Source organism: Rhinatrema bivittatum, chromosome 2 (genome assembly GCF_901001135.1).
Source record: "Rhinatrema bivittatum chromosome 2, aRhiBiv1.1, whole genome shotgun sequence".
NCBI classification, from domain to species: Eukaryota; Metazoa; Chordata; class Amphibia; order Gymnophiona; family Rhinatrematidae; genus Rhinatrema; species Rhinatrema bivittatum.
Genome location: NC_042616.1, coordinates 567784014 through 567805388, shown reverse-complemented (window position 1 = coordinate 567805388; position 21375 = coordinate 567784014). Strand labels below are relative to the sequence as shown.

General features: G+C 43.2%; 1 protein-coding gene across 1 annotated transcript in view; it reads left to right on the top strand.

Moving 5' to 3' along the window:
• Positions 1-20647, top strand: part of MC2R (melanocortin 2 receptor) — a 79629-nt gene extending 58982 nt beyond the window's left edge. The window contains exon 2 of the mRNA XM_029590922.1: positions 18358-20647. Coding sequence (XP_029446782.1) covers positions 18483-19460 — 978 coding nt within the window. The 5' untranslated portion in view covers positions 18358-18482 and the 3' untranslated portion in view covers positions 19461-20647. The remainder of the gene's footprint in view (positions 1-18357) is intronic.
• The last annotated feature ends 728 nt before the right edge of the window (positions 20648-21375 follow it).

Genomic DNA, 21375 nt, shown 5'->3' with positions numbered 1-21375 from the left:
GGCAGTTTTATATAGGCAGGGCCCTGTGATGTCATCAAAGGTTGCCTTGATGCAGCCGATAAACAAAACCGCGATCGGGCCGCACAAAAAAAAAATTAACGATGTGAATCGGAACCAGAATCGGATTCCGGTTCCGATTCACATCTCTATTGGTAACTGGATAAAAGACAGGAAACAGAAGGAAATGAGGGAAAGGTAGTTAGTGGGGTGACCCAGGGGTCCTACAGTTCAACCTGTTCTACTTAACATATTCATAAATGATCTGGAGAAAGGAATGAGTGAGATAACCAGATTTGCAGATGACACAATTTTGTTTTGATTCATTAAGATGACAGCAGATTTTGAAGAACTGCAGAAGGACCTCGTGAGACTAGGAGACTGGACATATAAATGGCAGATACAATTGAATGTGGAAAGTGCAAAGTTATGCACATAGAGAAAAATAATCCCAATTATGGGTACACGATTTTGAGTTTGTGTCAGGAGTCACCACCCAGGAAAAGAATCTTACAGCCCTTTTGGACAGTACCTTGAAATCTTCAGCTCAGTGGTGTGGAGGTGACCAAAAAGGCAAATATAATGTTAGGAATTACTTGGAAGGGAATAGAGAGCAAAACTGAGACTATCATAATGCCTCTATAAAGATCCATGGTGCGACCGCACCTTGAGCACTATGTGCAGTTCTGGTCACCCCCAACTCAAAAAAGGCTTAGAGAACATAGAAAAGATATAGAGAAGGGTGACAAAAATGGTAAAAGGGATAGAAAAGCTCCTTATGAAGAAAGATTAGAGCTCTTTAGCATGTAGAAGGATTGAATGCAAAGGGATATGATTTAAATTTATAAAATCATGAGTGGGGTAAAATGGGTAAATAGGGAGTGATTATTTATGCTTTCAAACAACACTAGGACTATTAAACTAGCAACCAACAGATTTAAAACATCATAAGAAGTATTTTTTCACTCAGTGCACAATCAAGTTATGGAATCTATTGTTGGAGGACAAGGTCAAAGCAACTAACATAGCGGGGTTCAAAAAAGGATTGGACAAGTTCCTGAAGAAAAATTCCATAAACAGTTATTAGTGAGGTAGTCTTGGTAAAGCCAGTGCCTATCCCTGGGAGTGAAATACTAGAAATAGATCAACTATTGGGGATATGCTGGGGACTTGTGACCTGGACTGGCCACCATTGGAGATAGAATGCTAGGCCCAATGGACCTTGGCCTGGCCCAACATGGCACTTATTATGTTTTTATGGATTCAAGAAAGTATGGCATAAACAGAGGCAACCTGTGAGGGAGTGAAGGGAACTGTAAAACAATGAGTTGGGCAGATGGGCTGACTAGATAGGCCATGCAGTCTTTTTCTGCCATGATGTTTCTATGTTTCTAATATGGGGAGTGAGAAAAAAACAGGGTAGGGAGTTATATGAGAACCATGTGGGAGAAGGATTGTGTGTGAAATAGCATGAGGGAGTGGAGGGGGCACAAGAGAACCAGGAATGGAGGTACAAAAGTTTCAGAATAACTGAGGGGAAGGCAGTAGAGAAATGCAAGAAAGCCAGAGGTAGTGAAGGAGAGTGATGGTGCACAGAGTCACAAAATGTTAAGGGGGGAGGGAATTTAACAAAGAACTAAGGGTGTTATTTTCAAAGGCTTTCGCACATGGTACGGCCGTATCGCTTGCAATATGCCTCTATCGCATGCGAAAAGGGCCTTCTCGCATGCGATAGAATGCAAATTAGGGGGAAGGGAGGCGTTGGGGCGGGGAGGGGGCAGAGTCAGCGGTGTCTTCGCAGCTGGCGATAATGTGACCAACATTATTGTCGGCAGTAGCGCACCGAATAGCAACATTTTTAACGGTGGCGCTATTTGGTGCGAAAGCCGGCAGCCGGCGCACAGCCATGGTGCGAAGGCTGTGGGCTCTCGCAGGCTGGCCCCCCTTCGCCCCCCCCCCCCCCATTTTTGCTGTGAAGGGGGAAAGGGCAGGAAACAGAGCTAGAAATGGTGATGCTGGGAGAGGAGGAATACAATCACATGGATGGAGGGTGAGGGAGCCAGAGATGGTGACTGGGAGGTAACAACCAGATACAAAGATAGCACAGCAATCAAAAGCCAGTATATAATACTTAGAGGTCCTACCAATGTGGCATAATTTGATTCATGGTCATTCTAACAGGGAAAACATCTTTCAATGTATTCACAAAGAATCGAGTTTAGGAAAACAATGCTCATGTCAGTGATAGTGCCCAAAGAACATCCTGAAGGAGTCATGTAGAACCAGGATCTCTCAGACAGAATTTAGAATAGGTTATAAACATTTTTAGACTAATGAGGATTCTTGTTCCTTTCAGCATCATAAACTGCATCAATTTTTGGGGGTCTTCTTAATATTTTTATTAAATTCTTTTTTTTACCTGAAACTAGATGTGAAGCTTAAAATCTGGAGCAAATTGAAAGAGAACTGATTGGATCTCTGAGTACATATAAGAAGGCTCAGTTCACTCCCTTAACTTGTTTATTGACTTTTTTTATTTGCTTCTTTTACAAAACTTATTTCTCATGAAATGAAAGCTTTGAAATCTTTACAAAACAAAACAATAGAACAATTTTTGACATGATCATTTAAACAGACCCCTCATGTTGTTCTGATCTTGGCCTTGTGGCTATCCATAGGAGCAAGGCTGTGCTTGAAGATTATTGATGTTGACATTGGCCTTATTTGCATTCTGCTACGATGATAAAAATAGGTTTGGGAAAAAACACATATCATAAGTTGTCACCAATGAATTTGCTCCATCGTTGACCCATGAAACTCAATGTATAAAGGTTTATAGTTGCAATGCAAAAATGTAACCATTACCTTTTCTGTTGTAGCTAGTTTTAAACCTTATACAGTAACAAATATATACAAATCAAAAACACAATGCTGGTTGCAATACAAACAGAAGTAAGAAGGACAAGATAAATGCTTCAACATTCAAAATGATTGGAGAGGAGAAATTCATAGGCTAGAAATGCAAAATTCTTCTGAGGGAGTAAAATACATTTTAAAAGCTTTTTATAAAGATATATTTGCAGCAACCTTTACTGTTATGCCTATTTTTCCAATAGGAGGATGCAAACCTAATTAACAGAATCAATCAATCAATAAAAGCTCGCAGTGACTCCCATCAGCCCATAATTTCTATGCATGTAAACAGATGCAAATTTACCAGTGGTTAATCTGATATTATCCAGTCACATTATTAAAATAGTTTAGTTCTATTCCCTTTTTATAAATCATTCTGTCAGTATAGGTTCTTTTTTATTTACTGTATTTAAAATGATTTCCCCCTGTATTTATTTATTTATTTATTTATTTGAGGTTTTTTCTATACCGGCATTCACGGAATTCGTATCATGTCGGTTTACATAAAACGAGGGGTAGTCAATACATTAAAAAAACGTGCATAAATAAAACAAGAGAGTATACATTTACAAATTATAACAAGTTATAACAAGTGCGCAGAAAAATCAGTTACAATAAAACAAGGATGGTTCTAACTGGGAGAAGAAGAAGAGGATGATAGTAGTTTAACAAGAAGTAGAATGTGCAGTGTTTGGTAAGTCTGTATCAGTTTAATGTAGCAATAGTAGGGTAGATTTTAAAAGGTGTGCGCGGTTCCCGGCGTGCGCACATGGACGCATGGATTTTATAACATGCGTGCGCTGGTGTGTACATATTATAAAATCCATGGGCCGCACACGCAATCGCCAGATTTTATAATCATGCCCGCATGTGCGGGCGGTGCACGCAGGGGGTGAATTTTAGTAAGTTACGCGTGGCGACACAATTGGGCCTTCCCCCATTCCCTACCATTCTACTCCAATTAAGGAGCGGACTGGGAGTGAATTTCCCTACCCCCTGCCTAACCTTCCTTCTCTTTCCCTTCTCCTCCCCAAATCCTAACCACTACCTACCTACCCGTACATTTTTTATTTTACTACTTACTGCTCCCCTGGAGCAGAAGTAATTTGCGTGCACCAGCAACTGCAGGCACGCTCTTCCCCAGGAAAGCGGCTAATGAATGGTTCTGCCCCTCCCCTCCCCACCCAGACCAGGCCCCCCCCCCCAGCCCGGCCCTTTTTCAGACCCTGGCAATTGTGCACGTAGCAACACTTACGTGCGTGGCTGGGTCCTTTTCCAAATGCGCAGGGCCCGGCCATGCGCGAAAGTGCCAATATTTGCACACGTGGCTGTTTTAAAATTCAGCTGAGTGTGCTTAATCAGTGGTTTTCTTCCATTATTTACCTAACGAGAAAGCATTGATATCCAAGCTAATAATTAATGCTTTCATTATTAAAATATACTACTGCTCATTATAAACACAAAATAAAAATAACAAGCATAATTCTTGCAATAGATTGAAAACATCTGGTCTTGAACATATAATACTTTATAAACTGATAAACTTTAGAAACATAAACTTTATTTACTGCTTGGGTATTTGTCAAGTACTTGTATCCTGGATTGGCCACTGTTGGAAACAGGATGCTGAGCTTGATGGATCCTTGGTCTGACCTAGGATCAGTAGGAGCACTGAGGAGAGGGTCACCTTACTGGTGGCTGGACAGAATCAGTAAGTACTGCTTGGGGAAATTTTTAAAACTTAAACTCCCACCCACCCATAGATAATCCTTTAATTTATAGGTAGGTGACACTTTCACACACACAAAAAAATTAATCAACCTTTTCACTTAAATTCAGAAATTCCCCACTCCTTATCAAGAGTTTAATCATTCCCTTGTAGGTCACTACCAGATATATAGTGAATACACTAATACATTTAAAGGACCTTAATTGTACGCAGTCTTATGCCCATAGCAACCTAAAACTTAACTAGGAACAAAACAAATTTAAGATTAAGGCAGCAATCCAGCAGCAAGAGGAGGGCCAACTCGTCTTTTGAATCAAGTGTCACATTGTTTACCTGCCAGTGAGAAATTGTACATGTGCATCTGATGCAAAGAACTCCTGTCTCTTAGAGAACGACTCTGATCTCTGGAGGATAGAATGGCAGCCCTAGAGGAGCTGAGGCAGAGAGGTATATAGATGAGACCTTTAGGGACAGAGTAGCCAAGTCCAAACTCCAGACTGGCAGCCCTGATGCTTCCTTGGAAGAGCTAAAAGATTCCAATTTATCCCTGTCCATTGAAAGGCAGAATGTTAATACAAACAAAAAACACACTTTGGCTAATGCCAGAAGTCTAAAAATTAAGATGGGAGAGTTAGGGTGTACAACAGTGAATTATGACAGACTTAATTGGCAAATCAGAGACATGGTGGAAAGAGGATAACCAATGGGACAGTGCTATACCAGGGTACAAATTATATCGCAAAGACAGAGAGAAGCATCTTGGTGGTGGGGTGGTGCTTTATGTCCGGGAAGGCATAGAGTCCAACAGGATCATTCATGAGACTAAATGCACAATCCTTGGTTATTTGTCTGTAGGGATGTGAATCGTTTTTTGACGATTTAAAATATCGTCCGATATATTTTAAATCGTCAAAAATCGTTAGGGCCACGATACAATACCAATTCCCCCGATTTATCGTTAAAAAATCGTAAATCGGGGGAAGGGGGAGGGCAGGAAAACCGGCACACTAAAACCCACCCCCGACCCTTTAAATTAAATCCCCCACCCTCCCGAACCCCCCCCCAAATGCTTTAAATTACCTGGGGATCCAGCGGTGGTCCAGAACGGCAGCGGTCCGGAACGGCCCCCTCAATTGAATCCTGTTGTCTTCAGCCGGCACCATTTTGCAAAATGGCCGCCGCAAAATGGCGGCGGCCATAGACAAAAACGATTCGACGCAGGAGGTCGTTCCGGACCCCCGCTGGACTTTTGGCAAGTCTTGTGGGGGTCAGGAGGCCCCCCCAAGCTGGCCAAAAGTTTCTGGGAGTCCAGCGGGGTTCAGGAAGCGATTTCTTGCCGCGAATCGTTTTCCGTACGGAAAATGGCGCCGGCAGGAGATCGACTGCAGGAGGTCGTTCAGCGGGAGTTCCGGACCGCCGCTGAATGACCTCCTGCAGTCGATCTCCTGCCGGCGCCATTTTCCATACGGAAAACGATTCGCAGCAAGAAATCGCTTCCTGAACCCCGCTGGACTCCCAGAAACTTTTGGCCAGCTTGGGGGGGCCTCCTGACCCCCACAAGACTTGCCAAAAGTCCAGCGGGGGTCCGGAACGACCTCCTGCGTCGAATCGTTTTTGTCTATGGCCGCCGCCATTTTGCGGCGGCCATTTTGCAAAATGGCGCCGGCTGAAGACAACAGGATTCAATTGAGGGGGCCGTCCCGGACCGCTGCTGTTCTGGACCACCGCTGGATCCCCAGGTAATTTAAAGCATTTGGGGGGGGGTTCGGGAGGGTGGGGGGTTTAATTTAAAGGGTCAGGGGTGGGTTTTAGGGGGTTTTAGTGTGTCGGCTCATGATTTTAACGATTTTCACGATAGTTTACACACCCAAACGGCAACAATACGATTCCCTCCCCCTCCCAGCCGAAATCGATCGTTAAGACGATCGAGGACACGATTCACATCTCTATTTGTCTGTACTATGATGATATTCCTTGAACAACTCAATGTTAAAAGCCACTGAAGAAGCCATCTTTGGGTGAAATATGCTGGGCAATTGATAAGTGGGCAATTGATATTAATTAAAAGTGGGATGCTTCAAATGAATATGAGATGCAACCCAATCCTATGGGTTTTTGACAAGTGTTTTTTTAATAACCCATATGCAAGGCATATTTTTTAAATGAATATTATATTTCCATGGAAGAAATTGTCTTTCTATTGTCTATGTAATATTGGATTATTTATAACTTTTTAAGCTTTGGGATATTTGGGAAAAAGTAGAATTGCAAGTCCCTTCAGTTGGAGGCTTTTGGATCATTGGATAACTTACAGCATAATTGTTTTTGGACTATTTTTTTAAGGACCTTTGAATAAGAGAATGGGTAACTACTACAGAGAATTGTTATTGTGTTGATATTTTTGTATGATTATTTATATTTTTTGTTTTATTTTGTTTAATGATGTTTGGTTTGTTATGTTTTTGTAATTAGATTTTGGGTTTTGTGTTGTCTTATGTTTAATGTTGGGGTTCCAGGAGTTTACAAGGGCCTGGGTTAGTGGTGTTGACATTTCTTAGGTATGTTAACAAATGTAATAGAAAGATAAAAAAAAATGTGTGTAAAGGAAAGAAGTGTTTTTGAAAAGTGATATTAAACTGTAATGAAAATGCCTTTTTTGCTACTATTGAAATATAGTTTTTTTTTATTATATTGAATAATTAAAGGTGAATTTTAAAAGCCCAGCACGTACAATAATTAGGGGGTGCACGAATAATTTGGTTTCGTGCGTGCTGACTGCATATTAAAAAGTGCTCAGATATGCACGTAAATGCCACAGTGCGTACATCTCAAAACTTCTCAGAAAAGGGTAGGGCATGGGCATGTTGGGGCTTGGCCAAGATATGCGCATATAGGGGGTCATTTTCAAAAGGATTTACATGTGTAAATGTAACTACTATTTTAGTAATTTTCAAAAGCCATTTACCTGTGTAAAGTGCACTTAACATGGCTAAATCCTATGGACAATTCTATGGCATTTATTGTAGCAATTTTCAAAAGTTCACTTACACAGGTAAAGTGAATTTACACATGTAAAACCCAATTTTAAGCATGTAAATGCTTTTTAAAATCAGGCCCATAACATCTTACATGCCCCGGCACGTGCCAAGGTCCCCTGCCATGTAACTTTACTTCTGCTATGAATGGCATATAAGTTATAAAAGAAAATGTTCGAGCCATTTTGGAGGGGCTTAAAGGGTCTGCAGTAATTGGGGGGGGGGGGGGGTTTACAGGCTATCAAAGCAAGGGGGTCTAGAGGATCCAGCTGTTAACTGGATGAACTGGTGGACAAACTGGTAATGGCATTGGCATGCACCCCTTTTAAAATTCCCAACTTACCTGGTAGAAGCAGGATTTATGCATCCATTTAAAATTTGGCACACATGTGTGCATGGCCAGGCTATTTTATAACATGCGCACATATATGAGCACCAGTTACAAAATGGCCTCATCCCTAGGCATGAGCCGACATGCACTTGCCAGTAAGCACTTGTGTGCCAGTTTGAAAATTACCATCTTTGCTTTTAAATCTCATTACCAGCAAAGCAAACTCCTACTACCAGGCATCCTGTCATGAACCTCAAAATCATGGTAAAAACAAACTCAGAACTTTTGTATCAAACCTGACATCTCATAACAGCACTAACATCTAGGATACACATGGCAACATCTCTTCCTATGAAAGGCCAGTCAAGCATTGAAATGCAAATGTACCTTTTGTTTTGTATATATTTAATAATGCTGAGATTGTTGATGCTTGGCCCGCCCCCACCCCCACTCCCCTCTTATCCCAAAAATATAATCTTGTAGGCTACAAATACGAGACGCAGACTTTTTGTGAATGGAAGAGGCCGCAGCTTTATTGAACTATTAACAATTGACCAAACTGGAACTTGTATATGAGATGCACGAGCCGATAATTGTATATTAGGGATGTGAATCGTTTTTTGACGATTTAAAATATCGTCCGATATATTTTAAAACGTCAGAAATCGTTAGGGCCACGATACAATACCAATTCCCCCGATTTATCGTCAAAAAATCGTAAATCGGGGGAAGGGGGAGGGCAGGAAAACCGGCACACTAAAACCCCCTAAAACCCACCCCTGACCCTTTAAATTAAATCCCCCACCCTCCCGAACCCCCTCAAATGCCTTAAATTACCTGGGGGGTCCAGTGGTGGTCCGGAACGGCCTCCTGCAATTGAATCGTGTTGTGTTCAGCCGACGCCATTCTGCGCCGCCATTTTGCAAAATGGCGGCGCAAAATGGCGGCGGCCATAGACCAACACGATTAGACTGCAGGAGGTTGTTCCGGACCCCCGCTGGACTTTTGGCAAGTCTTGTGGGGGTCAGGAGGCCCCCCCAAGCTGGCCAAAAGTCCCTGGGGGTCCAGCGGGGGTCCGGGAGCGATCTCCTGCCATGAATCGTTTTCCGTACGGAAAATGGCGCCGGCAGGAGATCGACTGCAGGAGGTCATTCAGCGGCGGTCCGGAACCCCCGCTGAACGACCTCCTGCAGTCGATCTCCTGCTGGCGCCATTTTCCGTACGGAAAACGATTCGCGGCAGGAGATCGCTCCTGGACCCCCGCTGGACCCCCAGGGACTTTTGGCCAGCTTGGGGGGGCCTCCTGACCCCCACAAGACTTGTCAAAAGTCCAGCGGGGGTCCGGAACGACCTCCTGCAGTCGAATCGTGTTGGTCTATGGCCGCCGCCATTTTGCGCCGCCATTTTGCAAAATGGCGGCGCAAAATGGTGCCGGCTGAAGACAACACGATTCAATTGCAGGAGGCCGTTCCGGACCGCCACTGGACCCCCAGGTAATTTAAGGCATTTGGGGGGGGGGTTCGGGAGGGTGGGGGATTTAATTTAAAGGGTCAGGGGTGGGTTTTAGGGTGTTTTAGTGTGCCGGTTTTCCTGCCCTCCCCCTTCCCCCGATTTAGCTACGGACCGCCGCTGGACCCCCAGGTAATTTAAGGCATTTGGGGGGGGGGTTCGGGAGGGTGGGGGATTTAATTTAAAGGGTCGGGGGTGGGTTTTAGGGGGTTTTAGTGTGCCAGTTCATGATTTTAACGATTTTCACGATACTCTAAACACCCATACGGCGACGATACGATTCCCTCCCAGCCGAAATCGATCGTTAAGACGATCGAGGACACGATTCACATCTCTATTGTATATATAAGTAATAATCCCGGGTACTTCCCGCCGTGTCTCCTAGCAAGGGATCCCTCTCATCAGGTCCCCTGCCTTGATCTTGCTAGCAAGGGGGCCCATACTGAAGGTCTACCAAATCCGGCCCTGGCTCGTGCCCCAGCCTAAAGCTGCGACATATAATAACACACTTGCCACTGTAACAGGTTGAGATAAAACTGAGGAACAAGCATAAATGCTGAAGTAAACTTATTACTAACATAAGCCTCCTGACTACAACAGGATAACTGTTATTGCTATTCTTAGTACATGTTGGTGTTTGGTGGCAAAGGGCGGGTGGGTGGGGTCTCATGCCGTCGTCGCTGAGGAAAAGGGGGAATGGCGTCGACGGTGCTCTCTTTTATCGGCGCTGCGACGCGCATTCAGCACATGTCACAGGTCGATGACATTGTCCGGCGTCAGGCCCGGCGCGCGCGCTCCAGTGGAGCATGCGCTCGGCCACCGGGGACATACTGCATATGAGGGAAAAGGATGGGCATGCCCCGACCCATCGGCGTCGCCGTTAGGGTTGGGCTTTCGCACACGGGGATGCGAGCCCTGGTATTTATGTCTATTTATGCCAAACTTTGTAAACCACCATAATCATTGGAGCATACTATATCAAAATAGTTTTAAATAAATAAATATATCAACAAGCCCTAGAAACTAATACACCTCCTACTGTGAAAACAGAACAAACTAGACTACTATACACTAGCAAAATCTTTCATCTCTGTCACACACACAGAACACAGGAAGATCCTCACCAAATACAGAATACAGGACCACAAATTAGAAAGAGAAAGAGGCAGACAAAAATTGAACTGGAAACCCCCAGAAGCATATTATAACCAAGGGATATGCAAAAATAATTTCCTCTAAAGTGAACTTCTATAAAAGTCACTTTGTTCTAATTAATTCCCATTCACAACATAGAAACAAAAATCTCCTATTATCTTTTGAAATGCTAACTTTAAAAATGTTTTATTTTCACTAATGTCCTGATTTTCAAAAGCATTTAAATGCTTAAAATTGAGCTTTACATGTGTAAATGCACTTTACCCATGTAAGTGGGCTTTTGAAAATTGCTACAATATATGCCATTGAATTGTCCATTGGATATTCATGTGGAAGTGTACTTTACATGTGTAAATGGCTTTTGAAAATTGCTTTAATAGTATGCTACATTTACATGCATAACTCTTTTGAAAATTCACCTGTAATTGTTTTGTCACTTTCAAAAATTAATTATTCTGACTAGCTGATGGGAATTTTGATAACTCTAAACTTCACAGGATTTATCTTATTAAACCAGAGAGGTATCCATTTCCCAAAACTTCATAACAAATAGGGGGAATTCACTGGCTCTTTTAGAAATTAATTCCACTCTGACCTGGACCATGGTTTCATCAGACTAGGATTCCTGAAGGAGATTAACTTTAAGGCACTGACATTTTCACATAGTTGTCTCTCCTTTACAACATGACAATTTATTAAGCTTTCTATCCTTCAGTGCTTTGGTAAGTGATTAAATTGTAAGAGGTGTGCTCCTGATAGCCTTTATCAGTGAATGCACCTGCTTCAATGAGCATGCATTTTCATTTCCATTTAATTACAGGATGTTTGATTATATTAAAACATGTAATAGTCTCCCAGCTTGCATTGTTGTTTATAGGCTGAAGGCTCACCTTTTCATTTCTCCATAGGTGCCCAATTCTCTGGCTAGGGATTTGGCCCTTTGCCTCTTCTTTCCTAGTGAGTGCATTCTGAGTTCTTTAAAGCTCTCTGTGTACAATGTTTTAAGTAATTTGCAACACACTACTCTTTTATCAGAGAAAAGGCTCAAGGTAGAAACTGACATAAATGAAGCAGAGATAAGCTGAACGATTGCTTCCTTGTCACTTCACAAAACCCCTGGGTTAGCTGCATTCATTATTGAATGTTACCAGGCATTTTGACACCTCACCTAAAATACTTTTGGAAGGCAAAACTGTTATTTCCCTGGCTGAGGCTAAGGTTGTTCCATAGACGTCAGAACAGGGTAGGCCAACCGAGTCCTGGCCTACCAAATATTTGCTGTGCCATCCCTAAGCACTAGAGCCAGCACCGCGTGGCTGTCTGCATCATCACTTTGGTTTCATGAGACATGCAGATCGGCCTGAGAATACCAGGGCCTTTGAGCCTCAAACTCACAGAGAGGCATGAGAGTGCCTGTATTCATGCACTGATTGGCATGTCTCCTGAGACCAGCACAAGAATGAAGAGAGACAAGTGGTAGCAGCCACAACATTTCTGGAACAGTGGAAAGATTTCAGTTGGCTGTGAGGTCCAAGGCTGGGAGCTGGAGGCTGGTCAGGAGTGGAGGTTCTGAGACTGGAGGGTGGCTGGCTGGGAGTGTCCGAATATGCTATCTATTCTGCCACCTACTAAAATAACTCACCAATTTGCTTTTAGTTATATGGCTTCATTGCTGTGGAATATTTTGTCTTTTTTATCACAGAGTAGAGAACAACTATTTGAAATTTAGAAAAAATGTAAAAGTCTGATTCCTTACTAAGGCTTTTGATGTGTAAACTCTGCTTTTATGCATTGCACTATATGTTATTATTTAAGACTTTTAATGATTTATACTGTTAACTGTGTTGATTTTTAAATCTTTTTTCTTTTTATCTATTGGATTGTTATAAACAGGTAGATTTTAAAAGTGTTGCTCGTAAAAAAATATGGCCCCAATCACAGTGTGTGGGCCTTGCGCAAGCAGCACAAATTTTAAGAAGCCTCAATGTACACGTATACATACCCATGTGCACATCAAGCACAAGGGGGTGGAAAAGGAGTGAGGCATGGGAGTTCCTGGGTGGGGCCAAGAATTATGTGCATAACTCCAATTTTTAGAAAAGCTGACCATGGCGCACATCGGTGTATTATCCTCATAACAGGGGCGGATTCCGGGTAAAGATCAGCCTGGGGATTTTCCCAAAAGCCGGCCCAGAAGATACCCTGTGGTCTGCCAAGTGGACCTGGGTCACCTAACCTGGTTCTTCAAATACTCCTACCTCTAATATTCACACAACCACTCTCACCCCACCCCCTCCAACTCCTAACCTCTCCTCTTCCCTCTCCCCCCACCTACTTTCCACCTCCTTTCTACCCCCTCCCTCTACTTAAAACTCCCTAAAGTGAATTTGATCAGGACAACATATTGTATATAAAAATTTGTTCCCAATCACGTGTATATATACCTCCTTTAAGTGTGGATACCCTCCTATATATCAGAATCTCCCCCCCCCCCCCCCCCCCCCCCCGTTTAGATAACCTCTTTCTCGTATCCCACCTTGCTAATTTCTACTTGCATAATCTAATCTGTTATTTGTATGTTCTTAATGTTCCTTATTTAATTATGCAATAATTGTAAAGCCTGTTGCTAAGTTCTGTTCTATGTAAACCGACGAGATGTTCCCAACGTTCGTCGGTATATAAAAGTTATTAAATAAATAAATAAAATAAAATAAATAAGTGTGGCTTTGTTGCGGCCACGCTCGGCAGACCACATGACCAGAGCGACCGGCCCACCGGGGGATGCCCGATCCCCCGAATGGCCATTCCACCCCTGCTTCATAACTTGATTTGGCCAAAAATTCTCATTATGCTCAGGAAATACATAATGCCAATGTCAATAATAAAGTGTTATTTAATACTGTAAAATCCCTTACCTCACCAAGAACTGATTTCACTGATCACATTTCTAACAATTTTTGTAATAGCATTGCCTCCTACTTCAAAGACAAGATCTCTAACTTATCTTCTAAATTTAGTCACTTGCCCATCCCAACCAATAATCATCCTCTGCCAATCTACTTTTGGTCTGACTTCTGTCTTTTTAATTCCAAAACCATAACCCACGTTCTCTGTAAAATAAAAATATCAAATAGTACATTCAATCCCTGTCCTGGTAAATTACTAAGAGATATTCGCAAAGTTATCTCACCTTCCCTAACCCACTTAGTCAATTTATCTTTGACTAATGGAATCTTTCCATACTCCTTGAAATTAATATCTATTCTACCTATCCCAAAAATTACACCCAATTGCCTCACTCACCACCCTGGCAAAAGTAATAGAATCTGTGGTCCTACATCAACTGAACAATTACATTGAAGAAAACAATATATTAGACACTAATCAACATGGTTTCTGTAAGGCACATAGTACTGAGACCCTCCTACTCTCCTCATTTGACACAATAATTCATGGATCTGACTCAAACATAGACTTCATTCTCATACTTCTTGACATTTCTGCAGGATTTGATGCTCTGGACCACAATATTCTTTGCTCCAATTATTATGGAGTCTCAGTTTAGTGGACCCTTAGGCCGACCTGCAGGAGACTGGGAAAGGTGGTCAATGTCTCTAGTATGTGGCAGGCCGGGAGGCAGATGTTCAGGCAGGACGTAGAGGTGCTCTTCACCCTGGAAGCTGGTACTCCCCCGGAAGGAGCCCGTAGGAGCCCAACCACTGGGACTTAGGCGGCTTCACCCTTGGAAGCTGAAGTCCCCCTGGGAGAAGCCCGTAGGGGCACGACCGCTGGGACTTAGGCAGGTTGTTGATCAGGACTGAGAACAGTAGATAAGTACTGTAACAGGGCTCGGGTTCTGGAACCAGGCATAAACTGTAGCAGGGCACAGGTACTGGAACCAGGCAGGAACTGTAGCAAGACTCGGGTGCTAGAACCAGGCAGGAACTGTAGCAAGACTCTGGTACTGGAACCAGGCAGGAACTGTAGCAGGCTAGTAGGAACCAAGCAGGTACTGTAGCAGGCAAGCAGGAATGGAGGGAGTAGCAAGGCAACTCACTCCGGGGCACGGCACAACAGGGAACCAGGAGATAAGCCCGTTGCAAGGCAAAGACTGAGTGTCCGCGGCTGGCTTATCAAGACAGCGGCGTCTGACATCAGGAATTGGGCGGAGTCACCACTGGCGGGAAACGGCCTAGAAATGCATCCAAGTGGCGCGCGTGCATGCCTAGAAGCAGGGCGTCCATGGGAAGCTTCCCGGCGGCACGGCCCCCACAGGGATGCTGCCGAGCAGGGCGCAAACCACGCCTTCAGAAGCAGGAGTAGGTCCAGAAGCACGGAGGTAAGGGTCTGGTCGCGGCGCTCGCGGCCAGAACCGCAACAGTACCTCCCCTCTTACACCCCCTCTTAGCCGGTCCGGGTTTACTTGGGTGGTCCAGATGGAACTGCAGTAATAAATCCTTGTCGAGGATGTTACGGGCCGGTTCCCAAGAATTATCCTCGGGTCTGCAACCCTCCCAGGCAAGCAAGTACTCCCAGCGGTGTTGATGGAACCGGACATCCAAGATTTCATGTACTTGATACATAACCTCATCGGTACCGAAGGGTCCGATGGTTCAGGAGCCCGGGAGCGGTATCTGGATAAAACAAGAGGCTTTAGCAATGACACATGGAACAGGTCAAGTATACGCATGGAGGAGGGTAGGCGTAATCGGTATGAGACTGCTCCCACTCGTTCGGCGACTCGAAAAGGCCCACAGAATCTCGGAACTAGTCTTCGAGACGGAATACGTAGCTGTAGATTTTTGGTACTAAGCCAGACGTGGTCTCCTGGGAGGAAGATGGGTGCTGGCTGACGATGCCTATCCGTCCATTTCTTGGCGGACTGGGCGGCTTTACGGATCTTTCCCTGGATAGACATCCATAAGGAAAGAAGCTGGCGGGCTGAAATTTGCACTGCTGGGAGTGCACTAGGTTCAGGCGAAGGCAAGGGCGGTCGAAGTTTCTTCCCATAGACGACGAGGAAAGGCGAACTTCCAGTAGCAGCATGCGTGTGATTATTATACGAGAACTCCGCCCACGGGATTAGCTTGACCCAATTATCTTGTCGTTCATTCACAAACGAACGGAGGGGAGTTATCGGCCCGATTGAATGCCAGGCTCATATTTATCCCGACCCATTTTATGGGTCGGCATCAAAGAGGCTGCCTGTTTGATCCAGGTACAGCTGCAAATGATCAAAAACCTACTTTAGTGGCCCAACAAACTCAGACAAGAAAATCTTGTAAAAATCATAGGGTAACCATGTGGGCCCAGACTTTTTTCCCTGGAAGGCGAGAAATTGCATCCTGCATTTCCGGTGTAGAAATAGGTGTCATTAATCTCTCTGTCTGAGGACCAGTCAGAACAGGCATCTCTAACCCAGCTAAATATCCTGCAATCACTTCTTCTGAGGTAGGCCCATCTGCAGAATATAACTGTTTAAAAAATTCTTTGAACCTGTCATTAATACCTTCATTAGACTGTATTAAAGCCCCATTGGCCTGCTGTATACTAGAAATCAATGACCTCTGAGTCTGCACTCTACGCCATAGCAAGTGTACAAGTATGGCTCCTGCATTGTTCCTGAACTCATATAATCTCTGCTTGGAATATCAGAAAACCCTTTCCACATCCTCCAATTCTAACTCTCGGAGAGCTACCCTACTCTTTTCTAATGCTTTCTGGGTGCGATAAGAGCCTGTACACTTATGCGCTCTGCGTTCTTTTTAAAATTAGCCCATTTGACAGTAACTTTTAAACAGGCATGCAGGCACCCATGTGCGCGCATTTGTCAATCTGTGCCCAGAGACCCATCCATTTTATAACATACGCGTGTACATTGGCGCACACTTTTAAATGGACACGTGCATGCGTACACAAATGCTGCTTTTACTGCATAAGTAGGGAAATTTTACAAGGGACACACACTGACTCCATATCTAGTTTTCCCAGTTTGATCCCAGTTCATCCAGTTAAGGAATAGGACTTCCAAACCCTCCCTAGTTTAATAGCCCCCTTCCCCCCATTAGCCGTGACCCTTAAAACCTCACTGACTAGCCTAGATTTTTTTGCTTTATTACTTACATACCATCCATACCAGAAGTAAACTTATTTATTTATTTATTTTATTTATTTATTTAACAATTTTATATACCGACATTCATCAGTGATATCACATCGGTTCACAGCGTAACATAAACTAGTGCCTGGGATGGCGCTTTACATCGAACAAGTTTAACATAAAAACATAAATAACATATTAACAAGAGAGTAATTAAAAGGAAGGAGAAATATAAAGAAGAACATAATATAAAATAACATATTAACAAGAGAGTAAATGAAAGGGGGGGAGATGTGAAGGATAATTAAGAATTAAGTTAATTCTTAAATTATTGTAAGCAAGTGTTGCAAATATTTACAAAATTTACAATGATAGGGAATAACATAAAATATATCATTTGTGTAGAAAAAAGGGTGAGAGGGAAGGGAAGGAGGGAGGGGGGAAAAGGGATAGGAAGGGGGGTAAGGGTAACACAATAGAGAGAGAGGGGAAGTAAGGTGTATATATTTTAGAGAATAGCCAGGTCTTACATAGCATGGGACCCCGGTGCACGCAAGGATGATAAGTATTTATGCACACATCTCTTGATACACTCGTGCCCCCACCCAGACCATGCCCATACTCCTCCTCTTTTTGGAAATTTTTGACTTGTGCACATAGCAGGAGATATGTTCGTCCTCAGGCGGCTTTTAAAATCCATTTGACATGCGCCAGCCTGACTTGTGCATGTATCTCCCAATTTTGGCAAGCCCAGGGCTTTTAAAATTTACCTTTTAGGTTATAGATTATTTTATCTTCCTTTAGATTTTATATATTTAAGTACTTTGATTGTTTATTATATTCACTTCTTTGTATTTTTATGTACATCACATTGATGTGTTTTAATGATTTTGCAGTTAATCAAGAAATACAGTAAAGGGGTGCCAGGCTGAGACAGACCGATGTTCCATCAAGACTAGTATTCTGTCTTTGGCAATGGACAGTTTCAGTTATGTAAAAGAAGTGATGACTGCATGATTTTGATTTGGGGTTAATATAAAAGCTTAATCTCCTAAAATTTATTTGGTTAATTTTGTTTACTCTGTTTGCCAATAAGCAGTAATTGACCTACTCTTTAAAATTTTAGTTAGGGTTGTTTGCACTTATTTGACTAAGGCAAAATTTGTCCCTGACCTTTCATTTGGACGCTAGTCTAAATATGAAGATTTGAAATTGTCTGTGAGTAAGAGAAGAACAAGCACCACTGAAACAGTTAGCAATTTATTTATATATTTTACAACACTTTAACAAACAATTCCTTGAGCCTTATTTGTAGACAACTCTGGTTTGTCTATTACACTGTTTCCCAGCCCTCTCCTGGAGGCATACCTAAGTAGTCGGGTTTTCAGGAAACCATAATGAATATGCATGAGATAGATTTCCATACACCGAGTCTTCAATGAATGCACATCTATCTTATGCATCTTAATTGTGGCAATCCTGAAAACCAAACGGAATAGGTATGCCTCTAAAAGAGGGTTGGGAAATGCTGGTCTATTATATAGATTCATGAATTCTTTAATATCATTTTTGCTATGTTCTATTTCAGGTTGCCCAGAGCACTGGTATTAAATCTCTGACAAGTTTCAAAGTACAATAAGAACATCTTCATCATAAAACTGCTGCTTCTGAGGTGACCAATAAACAAATCATAGATAAACATCAGAAAAGAGGATGGACAGATCTTCAGAGATAAGACCCCTTGGACAGACCAGTAGTCCTTCATTTAAGAATTCTTCATTTTTAACTTTAAATACCACTGACTGCAGAGAGATTACAGTACCAGAAGAAGTCTTTTTCACTATTTCAGCTGTTGGCCTGTCAGAAAACTTGTTGGTCCTTTTAGCAGTCTTTCGCAATAAGAATCTCCATTTGCCCATGTACTTTTTCATATGCAGCTTGGCTGTGTCTGATATGCTGAGCAGTCTGTACAAGATTCTGGAGAATATCATGATCATCTTATCCAATGTGGGGTATCTGGAGCGCACAGGGACACTTGAGAAAAAGATGGATGACATAATGGATTGGTTTTTCATACTGTCTTTGCTGGGCTCTATCTTCAGCTTGCTGGCAATCGCCGCAGACCGTTACATAACCATCTTTCATGCTTTACGATACCATAATATCATGACTGCGAGACGTGCTGCAGTCATCCTGGCTGGAATTTGGATATTTTGCGGTGGAAGTGCCATTGCCATGATCATTTTTTTCCATGATACTGCCACAATTATTTGTTTCACTGTTGTGTTTCTTTTAATGCTAGTTTTCATAATCTGCCTCTACATTCACATGTTCATTCTCGCTCGGTCTCATGCCAAAAAGATAGCATCACTTCCTGGGCAGTGGAATACAGTCCACCAGAGAGCCAACATGAAAGGAGCCATCACTCTAACTATCTTACTTGGTGTCTTCATATGCTGTTGGGCTCCATTTATACTGCACCTCCTCCTCGTTACATTTTGTCCACATAACCCTTACTGTGCATGCTACATATCAATATTTAACGTGAATGGCACACTAATCATGTGCAATTCAGTTATTGATCCATTAATTTATGCATTTCGGAGCCCTGAACTTAGGACTACTTTTAGGAAAATGTTTTGCTGTTTGTGGCCAAGAAAGAATAATAAAAGTTCAATTTTCAGAATGTAGGCAACATGTAAGCACAGAGAGAAGCTGTGTATAGCAATGCCTAACATAGCCAATCTGGAGCTATAGATTTAAAAGCAATAAAAATATGGGATGAAGTTTCAAAATGTATAAAAATTTGCATATATGTGTGTGTAAGTAGCCTCAACTCATGTAATGCATATTTTATGAAGTAAAAAATATGCGTGTATGTTCACTTTTGAGTGTATGTGTATAAAAGGGGTGGTCTAGGAGCATTCCATGGTGGGGCCAACATTTATACTCATAAGTTGTTATTTTAAAAGACACTTATGCATGAGATATGCCAGCTTACTCATACAGTTTTAATTATCTGCTGTAAATGATATTAAATATGTTTATTTTATACTATTGGCTGGGTGGGAGATCTGGGTGAACTGGGGGGAGTTCAGGCTGAAGACCCAGGAGGATCTCGATGACCTGTAGAAGGACTGGGAAAACTGGTGGACTAATTGTTAAAACTGGTAATTATCCTTGATGTGTGTTTTAAAATACACCGACTGATGTGCATAAATCCGGATATATGTAAGTCCTACTTTATTTTCATGTGTAAAATATATGCGAGTATTTTTTTAAATAATTAGGAAAAGTATGCAAATTTAATTAATCGATATGTGTTCTTTCAATGCAGTGCATGTATTTGTGCATAAGCCTACATATGTGTATGTATGTTGCAGGGTAGAGATACGCATATTTTATAAAACACACATATACCATATGTATGGGTTATAAAATATTAGCATAGATCTGCTCACAGCCATATATGCACATATATATGCTGCTGCGTGCAGTTGTTTGAAAGTTATCATGCATGCATATTTATAAATAAAAATAATATTTCTCACATAGTATATGGATAACACATCTGACTACGGCTCAGAAGACTCTAGGTTCAACTCCTGGCTGGCTCATGCATTCTATTAATCAGAGTGGCTGAGTGGTCTAAGGTGCCAGACTCAAATCTTCCTGCTTCCCTGTGCTGGGTGTTCTAGTCTCCTGATGGAGGTGTGGGTTCAAATCCTACTTCTGACATGCTCATCCTTTAGTTTAGAAACTCAGGCTTATTCTTTCAATACATTTTTCAGACAACATCCAACAAGGCATTGATCTGTGCAGTCTGGGTAAACAAGCATTGGGGTAACTTGCTTGATGCGGCAGTTACTACCCTTAAACATTAAGGGGCGGATTTTAAGAGCCCTGCTCGCCTAAATCTGCCCAAATCCAGGCGGATTTAGGCGAGCAGGGCCCTGCGCGCCGGTGAGCCTATTTTACATAGGCCTACCGGCGCGCGCAGAGCCCCGGGACTCGCGTAAGTCCCGGGGTTTTCGGAGGGGGGCGTGTCGGGGGCGGGACCGAGCGCAGCGGCGTTTTCGGGGCGTGTCGGGAGCGTTCCGGGGGCGGGCTTGGGGGCGTGGCTATGGCCCAGGGCGGTCCGGGGGCGTGGCCGCGCCCTCCGGACCCGCCCCCAGGTCACGTCCCAGCGCGCTAGCGGCCCACTGGCGCGCGGGGATTTACTTCTCCCTCCGGGAGGCGTAAATCCCCTGACAAAGGTAAGTGAGGGGTTTAGACAGGGCCGGGCGGGTGGATTAGGTAGGGGAAGGGAGGGGAAGGTGAGGGGAGGGCAAAGGAAAGTTCCCTTCGAGGCCGCTCCGATTTCGGAGCGGCCTCGGAGGGAACGGAGGTAGGCTGCGCGGCTCGGCGCGCGCCGGCTATACAGAATCGATAGCCTTGCGCGCGCCGATCCCGGATTTTAGCGGATACGCGCGGCTACGCGCGGCTACGCGCGTATCTACTAAAATCCAGCGTACTTTTGTTGGCGCCTGGAGCGCCAACAAAAGTACGCCTATTCGCGCTATTTGAAAATCTACCCCTAAGGGCCGGATTTTAATACCTACGCGCG